We start from the raw sequence: 12,987 nt of genomic DNA, 5'->3' as shown, positions 1-12,987 counted from the left end.
ACTAAGAGGTTTTAAATTTTTAACCATTTTTACATAGGTGATCATGTCATCTGCAAATAGATAATTTTACTTCTTGCCAATCTTTATGCCTTGTCTTTCTGTTTCTGGCCTTACTGCAGACTAGCATCTGGCTAGGACTCCAAGTACAATGTTAAGTACAAGCGGCTGAGAGGAGACAGCCTTGTATTGTTCCCAGTGTTATGCATCTTATCTGTTGTTGCTATCCGACTCTTTGCGATCTCAACAATACTTAGCTTTACAATGGTTACAATGCAAAAAAATTTAATTTATTTATTTCTCTGTCTTTGTCCCTCCCTCTCTTGTGCTCCTCTTAAATGCCAGTCACAAGTCCAACTTACTAAATTTATCTCAAGATCCACTGAGTTGCTACATTCAGCATGGAAGCACTGCTGGAGGTAAAGAGAGACTTTCAGAGGAAGAAATGGATGATTTTGGAATAAGAGGCATTTCCTGGAAATTAGAAGCCTACACTGCAGTGATCAATTAAAAGAGAATCAAACTTTAGACAGGTCTAGGAGGAAAAGGTGGGCAGACAGTGTGTGCCCACACTGTTCTTCATGCAAGCAAAATTATTGTTAGCAATAAGGATTTTAAGCCAGAGAACTGACTGAAAGCTCAGAGATGAAAAATAATTAAGATTACGAGAGAAGCAGTCTAAGAATTTTGATTGGTAGTGTTGGACAATTAAAATATGGCCTCATGGTAACACAAGGGTGTTTAGTTTGTGAAAAATCAATGAACTATCATACACTGCCAAATAATTAGCATGGCCTTGAGAATGTAAAATAAATAAACGAAGTAAAACACTTGACTTTCTCTAAAGACAAGGCAATTTTTGGTAGTCTTCCATTTTAATATACAAAATCAATTCTTCATATTTAGAGATGTGGTACCTACACTTTTCAGTACTACTTAGAAAGACGCTATTGGAAAGGATTTGAATGATTATCTTTTTAAAAGGTCCCCACTAAAATGAGCTCGCATCTCTGCCTTTGTTTAGTCTCTGCAGTTCATGAACCCATGGGCCTTCCATGCTGCTTCTCCTGGATAACACCCTGTCTTTTAAGACTCAGCTTGTAAGTTCCTTCCTCCCTGACATTTTCTGTGTCCTCTTCTCTTCATGCATACCCAGCAGACTGGTGTGTGTCAACCATAAGTTTTATATCACTATCCTACAATTCAGACAGCAGCAAACTACAGGACAAGGGTTCACGTTTAGTTTTGTAAATAAAACTTGCAGTGGAACGCAGCCACTTGTTCACAGACTGTCTATAGCTGCTTTCACGCTATGACGGCAGAGCCGAGTAACTGCAACAGAAACCATCTGGCCCACAAAGCCTAAAACATTTACTGTTTGGCCCTTTTAGAAAAAGTTTGCCAACCCCTGCTGTCACTGACTGCTAATTTATTCATTTTCCATCAGCTGTGAATTCTTGAAGGCAGAAGCTATATTGTAGATCTATGAACTCTAACAATCAATATAAGGCCAAAAATTGAGTATATACTCAACAAATAAGATTTTGAAAGCAAAAAAAAAAAATGGCCTTCACACTTAAGTAATTTCTTAATGTGTCATTTCATTTTGAAAGTTATGCAATTAATTCCTTCCAATGCAAAAAGATTTTTAAAAATGGAAATAAAATACAATCTTTTAGTCTTATATTTTTGAATGGCTTCCCTGGTGGCTCAGATGGTAAAGAATCTGCCTGCAATGCAGAAGATCCAGGTTTGATCCCTGGGTTGCCCCTGAAGAAGGAAATGGCTACCCACTCCAGTATTCTTGCCTAGAAAACTCCATGGACACAGAAGCCTGGTGGGCGACATACAGTCCAAGGGGTCGCAAAGAGTCGGACGTGACTGAGAAACTTTCACTTTCAAGGTAATTATGCACATGCTTCTTTATAAATCCAGACTTAATAGGTAACAGATGTATGTGCTAAATTAGGTGAAAGGTTATGCTAAAGTGAGCTGAGGTGCAAAGGTAGGTTAACACCTCATTAAAGGGTGTTAGTCATACTATTATTTGTGAACAGTTGTATAATAATTTTTAAAGGCAATTACTTTTGGGGTATCCATAGCTCTGAAACTAAATGTCAAGCCTAATTACAACTTTCAAAGGATGACCAACATTATTTCCCTTCACTGTTGTTGTCTAGGCGCTAAGTCATGTCTGACTCTTTGCAACCCTTGGACTGCAACATGCCAGGCTTTCCTGTCCTCACTATCTCCTGGAGTTTGTTAAAGTTCATGTGCATTGAGTCAGTGATGCCATCTAACCACCTCATCTTCCGCAGCCCTCTTCTCCTTTTGCCTTCAGTCTTTCCAATCATCAGGGTCTTTTCCAATAAGTCAGTTCTTCGAATCAGATGGCCAAAGTACTGGAGCTTCAACTTTAGTTATCAATCTTTCCAATGAATATTCAGGGTTGATTTCCTTTAGGCCTGACTGGTGTGATCTCCTTGCAGTCCAAGGGTCTCTCAAGAGTCTTCTCCAGTACCACAATTCAAAAGCATCAATTCTTCGGCACTCCAGTCTTTTTTATGGTCCAACTTTCACATCCCTTAATAATAAGGGACACCTATATCAGAATTTTTCAATTTAGATGAGTATAAGAACCTTCTATAGCTTATCCTAACAACGCTTTCTTTATATAAATCATTTTGGAACTCTTGGCATAGCCTTCGGAGTCAAATTTATGAGTCACAATAAAACTCCTACTTTCTAATATACCAGCTTCTGATCTAAAATAATACTGAATAAATGAGTCACCTATGTTATTAAACAGATTGGCGTTGAATAACTGTATTTCTCCAAATCTAAACTGCTTTCAAGAAAACTCTGTTGTGACTGATGATTTTCATCTCGTACTCTGGAGGTAAATTAAAGAAAGAGTTCTAACATTTTTTGAGCATTCACTGATATAAGCATATAATTTCCTGACATTACCACTTTGAAAGAATTAACACTTAATTTTATGTATAAATAAAACTGTGGCAAATAAATGTCAGGAACATTATTTTATACACACACACACACACACACATACATATAAAACTTGAAATAAGTGTGCTGCTGATTGAAGCTTTCCATAGAAGATCTGAGTATTTATAACTAAGTGGAATTTAATTATATATATAAAAATACAAATATTTACTGGATTATACACAATGACTGGTAGGCATTATTGGTTTTATTTGCAAGCATTAGCCAAAACAAAACAAAAAAGCTTTTTAAAGTGAGTGATAATCCCATGACTTGTTAGTACATTAACAGTTTAGTAATGAGATCTGGATATTCAGTATTAACACATCCACCCTTTCACTTCTACTGGAGGACAGGAAACTCAATCCAGTAAAACCTGAGATCTCAAAACCCAGCTATTTACTATTTACAATAGCCAAGATATGGAAACAACATACATGCTCACTGACAGATGAATGGATAAACAAGATGCAGAGCATATATACAATGGAATAACACTCAGCCATAAAAAGGAGTGAAATAATGCCATTTGCAGCAAGATGGATGGACCTAGAGACTATACTAAGTGAAGTGAATCAGAAAGAGAAAGACAAATAGCATATGACATCACTTACATGTGGAATTTAACATATGACACAAATGAACTTATCTATGAAACAGAAACAGACTCACACACATAGAGAAGACTTCTCACTGCCAAGGGGCAGAGGGGTTGGGGAGGGATGGATTGGGAGTATGGGATTATTAGATGCAAACTATTATAGAATGGAGAAACAACAAGGGCCTACTGCATAGCACAGGGAACTATATAGTCAATATCCTGTGATAACCATAATGGAAAAGAATATGAAAAATAATATACATATGTATAACTGAGTCACTTTGCTATACAGTAGAAATGAACACCCCATTGTAAATCAACTATACTAAAATAAAAAATTTTAACACCCAGATATTTAATTAAAATTTGTGTACATATGTTACTCATTGTTGAAAGAACCTTCAGGTTGTTACTGTTGTGTCTATTTCACTCAGGGCACTGGTTGGTAATGAACAACTGAGACATGTTCCATGTCACATTCCCCACTACAAAGTATATAAACCCAGTATTATCATTGGATATTGCTCATCAGACATGTATTTCTCATGTCACTAACAGAGTGTTCAGCAAATCATTATGGGCTTAATTCTTTCCCTAGATATTCATACAGGAATCCTTCCAATAACTTCCACCAGTATGGTATATAGCCTTCCTATGTTACGGACACATATGTTAAATTATTGATAAATATAATAGAATCAATCTACTCTTTGAAGACATTCACTAGAACTCCTTCAGATTAACATTTACAAAGGACAAAGCATTCTAAGAATCAAACCTTCAGGTAATCTGTTTCTTTGGGGGGAAGGGTGACCCCCAGCTCTGATGTTTATATTTTTGGCCTTTATTGATTGTTTTAAATTTTTTACCTTCTACTTATATCTTATAACCTTTACAGATTTACAACTAAGACTCAACACAGTCAAATAAATCAAAACACACAGACACACACAGACACACAACTACCCATCTATTTGGGTGATTAAAATACAAAAACTAAAACAAAAGAGACAACAAAAATGTTTGGAAGGGAGTGAACTGGAACTCTCACACATTACTGTGTGTGGGTGTTAGTCACTCAGTGTCCGACTCTTTGTGACCCCATGGACTCTAGCCCACCAGGCTCCTCTGTCCATGTACTTCTCCAGGCAAGAATACTGGAGAAGGTATAAACCAGATACACCAAACAACAGGATGACTTCTCAACTGCATTAAGCTAACTAAAAAAAGCCAGACCCAAAGACTACAAGGCTGCATATATATGACACTGAGAAAAGACAAAACTATAGATACAGAGATCAGAGGTTGCTCAAGATTGGGAGTGGAGGAAAAGTTTGATTACAAAAGGAGATGAGAGTGATGGAACTGTTCTGTATTTTGACTTTATGCATTTGACAAAACGTAGTCATTCATGCCAAAAACAGTGAATGCTGTTGTTCAGTTGCTCAGTCGTGTCCAGCTGTTTGCAACCCTACAGACTGCAGCATGCCAGTCTTCCCTGTCCTTCTCTATCTCTTGAAGTTTGCTCAAACTCTGTCCATTGAGTTGGTGATGTCATCCAAGTATCGCTTTCTCTGTTGCCACCTTCTCTTCCTGCCTTCAATCCTTCCCGGCATCAGGGTCTTTTCCAATGGGTCAGTTCTTCACATCAGGTGGCCAAAATATTGGAGCTTCAGCTTCAGCATCAGTCCTTCCAATGAATATTCAGGGTTGATTTCCTTTATTGACTGCTTTGATCTCTTTGCTGTCCAAGGGACTCTCAAGAGTCTTCTCTAGCACCACAGTTTGAAAACATCAATTTTTTGGCACTCAGCTTTCTTTATGGTCCAACTCTCACAACCACAGATGACTACCGGAAAAACCACAGCTTTGACTATGTGGACCTTTGTCGGTTAAGTGATGTCTCTCCTTTTTAATATGCTGTCGAGGTTTGTCATAGCTTTCCTTTTAAGAAGCAAGCGTCTTCTAATTTCATGGCTGGAGTCACCGTCCACAATGATTTTGGAGCCCAAGAAGAGAAACTCTGTCAATGTTTCCAATTTTTCTCTATTTGCCATGAAGTGATGGGATCAAATGCCATAATTTTTGTTTTTTGAATGTTGAGTTTGTTTTTGTTTTTTGTTTTTTTTTGAATGTTGAGTTTTAAGCCAGTTTTTTCACTCTCCTCTTTCACCTGCATCAAGAGGCTCTTTTGTTCCTCTTTGCTTTCTGCCATTAGGGTGGTGTCATCTGCATATCTGAGGTTATTGATATTTCTCCTGGCAATCTTGATTCCAGCTTGTGCTTCTTCCAGCCCAGCGTTTCTCATGATGTACTCTGCATATTAGTTAAATAAGCAGGGTGACAATATACAGCCTTGACGTACTCCTTTCCCAATTTGGACCCAGTCTGTTGTTCCATGTCTGGTTCTGTTACTTCTTGACCTGCATACAGATTTCTCAGGGGCAGGTAAGGTGGTCTGGTATTTCCATTTCTTTAAGAATTCTCCACAGTTTGTTATGATCCACACAGTCAAAGGCTTTAGTGTAGTCAATGAAGCAGAAGTAGATGTTTTTCTGGAATCCCCTTGCTTTTTCTATGATCCAACAGATGTTGGCAATTTGATCTTTGGTTCCTCTGCCTTTTCTAAATCTAACTTGTACATCTGGAAGTTCTCAATTCAAGGACTTCTGAAGCCTAGCCTGAAGGATTTTGAGCATAACCTTGCTAGTATGTGAAAAGAACACAATTCTGAAGTAGTTTGAACATTCTTTGGCATTGCCATTCTTTGGCATTGCCTTTCTTTGGGATTGGAATGAAAACTGACCTTTTCCAGTCCTGTGGCCACTGCTGAGTTTTCCAAATTTGCTGGCATATTGAGTGCTACACTTTAACGGCATCATCTTTTAGGATTTGAAATAACTCAGCTGGAATTCTATCACCTCCACTAGCTTTGTTTGTAGTAATGCTTCCTGAGGCCCACTTGACTTCATACTCCAGGATATCTGGCTCTAGTTGAGTGATCACACCATCATGGTTATCCAGATTCAGTTCAGTTCAGTTCAGCCTCTCAGTCGTGTCCGACTCTTTGCAACCCCATGAACCACAGCATGCCAGGCCTCCCTGTCCATCACCAACTCCTGGAGTTCACCCAAACCCATGTCCATTGAGTCAGTGATGCCATCCAACCATCTCAACTTCTGTCATTCCCTTCTCCTCCTGCCCTCAATCTTTCCCAGCATCAGGGTCTTTTCAAATGAGTCAGCTCTTCACATCAGGTTGCCAAAGTACTGGAATTTCAGCTTCAACGTCAGTCCTTCCAATGAACGCCAGTTCCAGATTATTAAGACCTTTTTTGTAAAGTTCTTCTGTGTATTCTTGGCACTTCTTCTTAATATCTTCTGCTTCTGTTAGGTCCATACCGTTTCTGTCCTTTATTGTGCCCATCTTTGCCAGAAATGTTTCCTTGGTATCTCTAATTTTCTTGAATAGGTGTCTAGTCTTTTCCATTACATTGTTTTCTTCTATGTCTTTACATTGTTCACTTATGAAGGCTGTCTTATCTTTCCGTGCAATTCTTTGGAACTCTGCATTCCGATGGGTTTATCTTTCCTTTTCTCCTTTGCCTTTCGCTTCTCTTCTTTTCTAAGCTATTTCTAAGGCCTCCTAAGATAACCATTTTGCCTTTCTTTTTCTTGAGGATGGTTTTGATCACTGCCTCCTATATAATGTCATGAACCTCCATCCATAGTTCTTCAGGCACTCTATCAGATCTAATCCCTGAATCTATCTGTCACTTTCACTGTATAACTGTAAGGGATTTGATTTAGGTCATACCTGAATGGCCCGATGGTTTTCCCTACATTCTTCAATTTACGTCTGAATTTTGCAGTAAGAAGCTAATGATCTGAGCCATAGTCAGCTCCAGGCCTTGTTTTTGCTGACTATATGGAGTTTCTCCATCTTTGGCTGCAAAGAATAAAATGAATCTGATTTCGGTTTTGACCATCTGGTGATGTTCATGTGTAGAGTCATCTCTTGTGTTGTTGGAAGAGGGTATTTTGCTATGATCAGTGCATTCTTGGCAAAACTGTTAGCCTTTGCCCTGCTTCATTTTGTATTCCAAGGCCAAACTTGTCTGTTATTCCAGGTATCTCTTGACTTCCTACTTTTGCATTCCAGTCCCTTATGATAAAAAGGACATCTTTTTAGTGTTAGTTCTAGAAAGTCTTGTAGGTCTTCATAGAACTGGTCATCTTCAGCTTCTTCATCATTAGTGGTTGGGGCACAGATTTGGATTACTGTGATACTGAATGGTTTGCCTTGGAAATGAACTGGGATCATTCTATCGTTTTTTGAGATTGCACTCAAGTACTGCATTTTGAAATCTTTTTGTTGACTATGAGGGCTATTCCATTTCTTCTAAGGGGTTCTTGCCCACAGTAGGAGATACAATGGTCATCTGAATTAAATTTGCCCATTCCTGTCCATTTTAGCTCACTGATTACTAAAATGTCGATGTTCACTCTTGCCACCTCCTGTTTAATCACTTCCAATTTACCTTGATTCATGGACCTAATATTTCAGGTTCTTATGCAGTATTGTTCTTTACAGTATCGGACTTTACTTTCACCACCAGCCACATCCACAAATGGGCATTGTTTCTGCTTTGGCTCAGCCTCTTTATTCCTTATGGAGCTATTTCTCCACTCCTCTCCTGTAGCATACTGGGCACCAACTAACCTAAGGGCTTCATCTTTCAGTGTCATAGCTTTTTGCCTTGTGAATGTAAAAAATGTAAGTGAAAATAGTTTTAAAATATTTCTTTTTTTTTTTTTTTCCATGAAGGCCAACCAACATATGGGATCTTAGTTCCCTGACCAGGGATCAAACCTACAACTCCTGCAGTAAAAGCAGAGTCTGTTACACTGGACCACTAGGGAAGTCCCTTAAAAGACTTTTTAATGACAGCTTGGGGCAGGAGAATAATCTGTGATAAAAAGGTTAAAGAGATCAGAATGCTTATTTAAAAAAAAAAAAAAACAGGTTTATAAAGCACATGTATCTATTTTCAAATGAATCCACAAAATTATTTTGGGCCAAAACAAGGAAAACTGAAAATAAAGGAAAGCAACCCAACACATAGTAGCTACATTTAACTTTAAAACTATACCTGAAATATGGTATATACATTATTGTTATAATAATATATATAAATTATCATAATTATATAATCAAAATTATCATAAAACTATCAGCAAAATAACAACAATAAAAAACTAAAGCTGAAGCACTTTTCCCCTCTACCCTAGTGTTCCCCAAACTTGTCTAATAAGAATCATTTGACAACTTGTTAAAATTAGATATACCCAAATATCTTCCTTGGAGATTTTGATTCAATAGTCCAGGTTGGGGGTCAGAAAACTGTACTTTTAAAATGCACCCCTCCCTCAAGAAACTTTTATTATCAGACAAGTTTAGCAAACAACTAACACCCATAATTCTTAGCACAAAGCCAAGCAAAATTTTAAGTGTCTATTTAATCACAGTCTGAATGTTTTCTAGCACACCAGCATAGTAATTTCCACAGTGGAATGAGCATACCCAGGAAAATTCAAGATGATCCACTAGAACATGTAAGGAAATACTGATCTATATACTGTTACTTTAAATTTCATTTTCCAAAATTTTCTATTTAAGGAGTGTGTTTTATAATGTAGAGTATATCAGTGCAATAGCACTTGTATTATTGTTTTTTTTTTCTCAATATAATATATGATCAAAAAGAGTGGAAACCACGGCTCTAAGTCTTCTAATTTGTTATTTTTTCCTCCTGAGGCTGACCAATCCTCAGCCTCTGTCCTATTTTTCACTAACCCCCACGATCCTCACTCTTTACCACTATGACCATATTCACACCCCAGGCATATAAGCATCATCTCTCTGAAGATAGGACACAGTTTTTTTCCTCTACTAACATCTGAAAAACTATTTATTATGCTGTGACTAGTAAGAAATTTGGAAGGTGTTGACCTCTTTATTCTATTCTTAAAGTCCAGCAGATCTTGGCATCTGAAGAGTCAGCTCACCAATATAATATTTGTGGTTTCAGTCAAGTGGGACGTTTCATGACAGGTGGGAATCTGATTTTGCTGAATCACAAATGTGAATCGAGTATGCCTCCCAGCTGATATAAAGGACCAAATCATTTAGCAGATGAATGAACCAAGCTGACTGCCCAGGATTTACTCTTCTACAGCTATACTGTTCTCTGCTTGTAAACATCAGGAGAGGTCTCTTTAATTTCTTAGTTATCCTTCACTACAGAAGTCCTCATCATCTACAAGGTTTATTATAAAGAGTCCTTGAGGGGCCTCCCTGGTGGCTCAGTGGTAACAAATCCGCCTCCCAATGCAAGAAACATGGCTTCCCTCCCTGGTCCAGGAAGATCCCACATGCCTTGGAGCAACTAAGCCTGTGCGTCACAACTATTGAGTCTGCGCTCCAGAGCCTGGGAGCTGCAGATACCGAGCCCATGTGCTGTAGCTACTGAAGCCTGCATGCCCCAGAGTCCGTGCTCTGCAACGAGAAGCCACCACAATAAGAAGCCTGTGCACAGCAAGTAGAAAAAGTCAATACAGCAACGAAGACCCAGAACAGCCATAAATAAATGCATAAAATTTTAAAACAAAATGGTTAAAAAATTTTTTAAAAAGAGTCCTTGAATCCAAATGTGTTTCTCTCTATATATAGTATATATATTTTTTTTAATTAAAGAACACTAAAAATAGAATCATTGTCATGTAGGAATTTGGAAGTTTTGCACAGGCATTAAAAAGAATGATTGTCATTCTGAGAAAGGCCGCACTTCATGTGTTATTGCAAATAAATCTTAAGTGGTATTCGTGGACAGAGGCATTCAATTCACAAACTGCTACTGACGTGTTTATTGTCAAAGACATCAAAAGATATGCTTTGGCATATATTCTATGGCAAACGTGTGAACTGTTTTCAGAAAAAAATATCACCAAGCTTCTCTTTTGAGCTCTCCACATCAATAACACAGCTCAAAGAAGGCCCATCTCTCTCTCACCCTCAAGAATATCTTCATAAAGTGCGTGTACTCCTTCAGGCACAATGACCGCCAGTGCAGTTCCACAGAGGAGGCCGGCACCCAAAACAGTCACCAGCTTTAGTCGCTCCTGGAAAGAAAACATAAGCTGTTGTAAAGACTGATGACTAAACAGGGGGAAAGTTTCTGAAGTATCTGCAATGAAGACGGTGAGCTGCTTATTTGTGAGGCCAAAATCTACAATGGCCAGTGAACGTGAAAAAGGGTCAGCTTCGTCAAAGTGTGCTCGGTCCCTTCAGTCGTGTCTGACTCTCTGCGACCCCATGGACTGTAGCCCACCAGACTCCTCTGTCCATGGGATTCTCCAGAATACTGGAGTGGATTGCCATGCCCTCCTCCAGGGGATCTTCTGACCTAGGGATCAAACCCTCGTCTCCTGCTTCACCTGTGTTGCAGGTGGATTCTTTACCTGCTGAGCCATCAGGGAAGCCCAAGCTTCATGAATAATAATGCCAATTAGAACAAGGAGATACCATTTTTAAGCTTACCAGATTGGCAGTGATGTGGGAAAACTTGTCTACTACCCACAATAGGGAGAAGTTAGCATACTCGTCTTAAACTGGAGGAATTGGGAGCTATTGCAACCTATCTGGACCCCAATTTGTTAATTTAGATTTAAAGCCTCAAAAATGTGAATTCTCTGATCCAGCAATTTCAATGCTGGAAATTTTCCTAAGAAAGAACTATGCAAAGATGGCCACTGTACATATTAAGAATGCAAACCTGAAAATAATCTAAATGTCCAAGAAAGGAGATTAGCTAATAAACTTAAATACTTCATCACAGCATCAAGTGAAAAGTGAAAGTGTTAGTAGCTCAGCAATTAAAAATTATGACAGAGGTCTACTCATGGATACAGAAAGTAATGACATGACTTCCCTGGTGGTTCAGTGGGTAAGAATCCACCTGCCAATGCAGGGGACATGGGTTTCATCACTGATCCGGTAAGATCCCATATGTCATGGGGCAACTTAGCCCGTGTGCCACAACTACACAGCCCACACTCTACAGCCCGCGAGCTGCAGGCTATGCTCTGCAACAAGAGTAACAAGAGTGGCCAATGCAATCAGAAGCCCGTGTGCCACATCGAACAGCAGCCCCTGCTCACTACAAGAGAAAGCCCGTGCAGCAACGAAGATCCAGCACAACCAAAAACAAATAAGTTAATTAATTTTTTAAAAAGGCACGATGCACTGCTATGAGGAAAAAGCTACTGGCAAACAATATGTATTGATAATCTCATAGTTCTTTTGAAAAAGTATACATATAAGCAGAACAAGTGTAAACATTAACAATTTTTCTTTATAGTTTATAAATATGTAATATATAACTTACAATACATTTACTTATCTGCAATGAACATGTAGTACTCACACAATGAAAAAACATATTTAGTTTAATACTAAAATGTCCTCTAGTTTTAAAAAAAATGCTCGATTAAGACTGACATACTAGAGCTGTAGATATTTAATGTATACAACTTTATATATTTGGAAGTATACATCTATGAAACCATCATTAGAATCAATGCCATAAATGATCTATGGCTTTAATCCACTAATACCAGCTTTTTCTTTTTACTCAGATTTCCTTAGGAGACTGTATCCTGACATATAAGATATAAAAGATTATGTTTCAAAATTTCCTGAAGCAGCGATGTACCCTTCTTAGAATCTTGGCAGTATGAAAAATGATCTTTAAAACTAAAAGAGGGCATTTATGTTGCTTATGAAAAACTTTTAATAATTTTACAGTATATCACGTACTCACCTTTTGTTTTAGTTTCTTTTATGAGGTTAGCAAAAATAACAATGGCTGTATTAGTTCTGAAATACTACTGAAGCTGCAACTGTTAAGCTGTGGGAATATACACATACAAGTACTGCCTCTAAGGGAGGTTCTTAGCTGAAAAGCTAGTAGAAATATTACCCGCTCCTTGTTTGGGAAGAAAGAAGGGATCCATATCTATTGTGTCTCTATTGAAAATGGGGGAACTATAGCCGCAATGTCAGCACCAGCTAATACTTGCCCTATAGGAAGAGGGAAATCCCCTTAGCACCTAGGCCAGGTTAGCCCTTCACACATTCTGGATGGCTATTAATGACTTACAAACTGAGAGAGTTCTGAACGCATCCAATGGTTGGGGCATTGGCTTGGGAGGCAGAACTAACTCCATGTTCAAATCAGTTAACAAGTCAGCACCTCAACTTTTCTTCTTTAAAATAATATTTCTACACATCCTATGAAGATATAGGAGGCAATAGGAGAACGT

At 38.3% G+C, this 12,987-nt stretch overlaps 1 protein-coding gene across 1 annotated transcript in view; it reads right to left on the bottom strand.

Moving 5' to 3' along the window:
• The window catches only part of SLC39A9 (solute carrier family 39 member 9), a 42,193-nt gene that overhangs the window by 16,724 nt on the left and 12,482 nt on the right, over nt 1-12,987 (bottom strand). The window contains exon 3 of the mRNA XM_043472387.1: nt 10,677-10,785. Coding sequence (XP_043328322.1) covers nt 10,677-10,785 — 109 coding nt within the window. The remainder of the gene's footprint in view (nt 1-10,676; nt 10,786-12,987) is intronic.

The sequence above is a fragment of the Cervus canadensis genome, chromosome 6, assembly GCF_019320065.1.
Source record: "Cervus canadensis isolate Bull #8, Minnesota chromosome 6, ASM1932006v1, whole genome shotgun sequence".
NCBI lineage: Eukaryota > Metazoa > Chordata > Mammalia > Artiodactyla > Cervidae > Cervus > Cervus canadensis.
The sequence above is the reverse complement of the archived record's forward strand: the minus strand, read 5'-3'. Positions and strand labels throughout refer to the sequence as shown.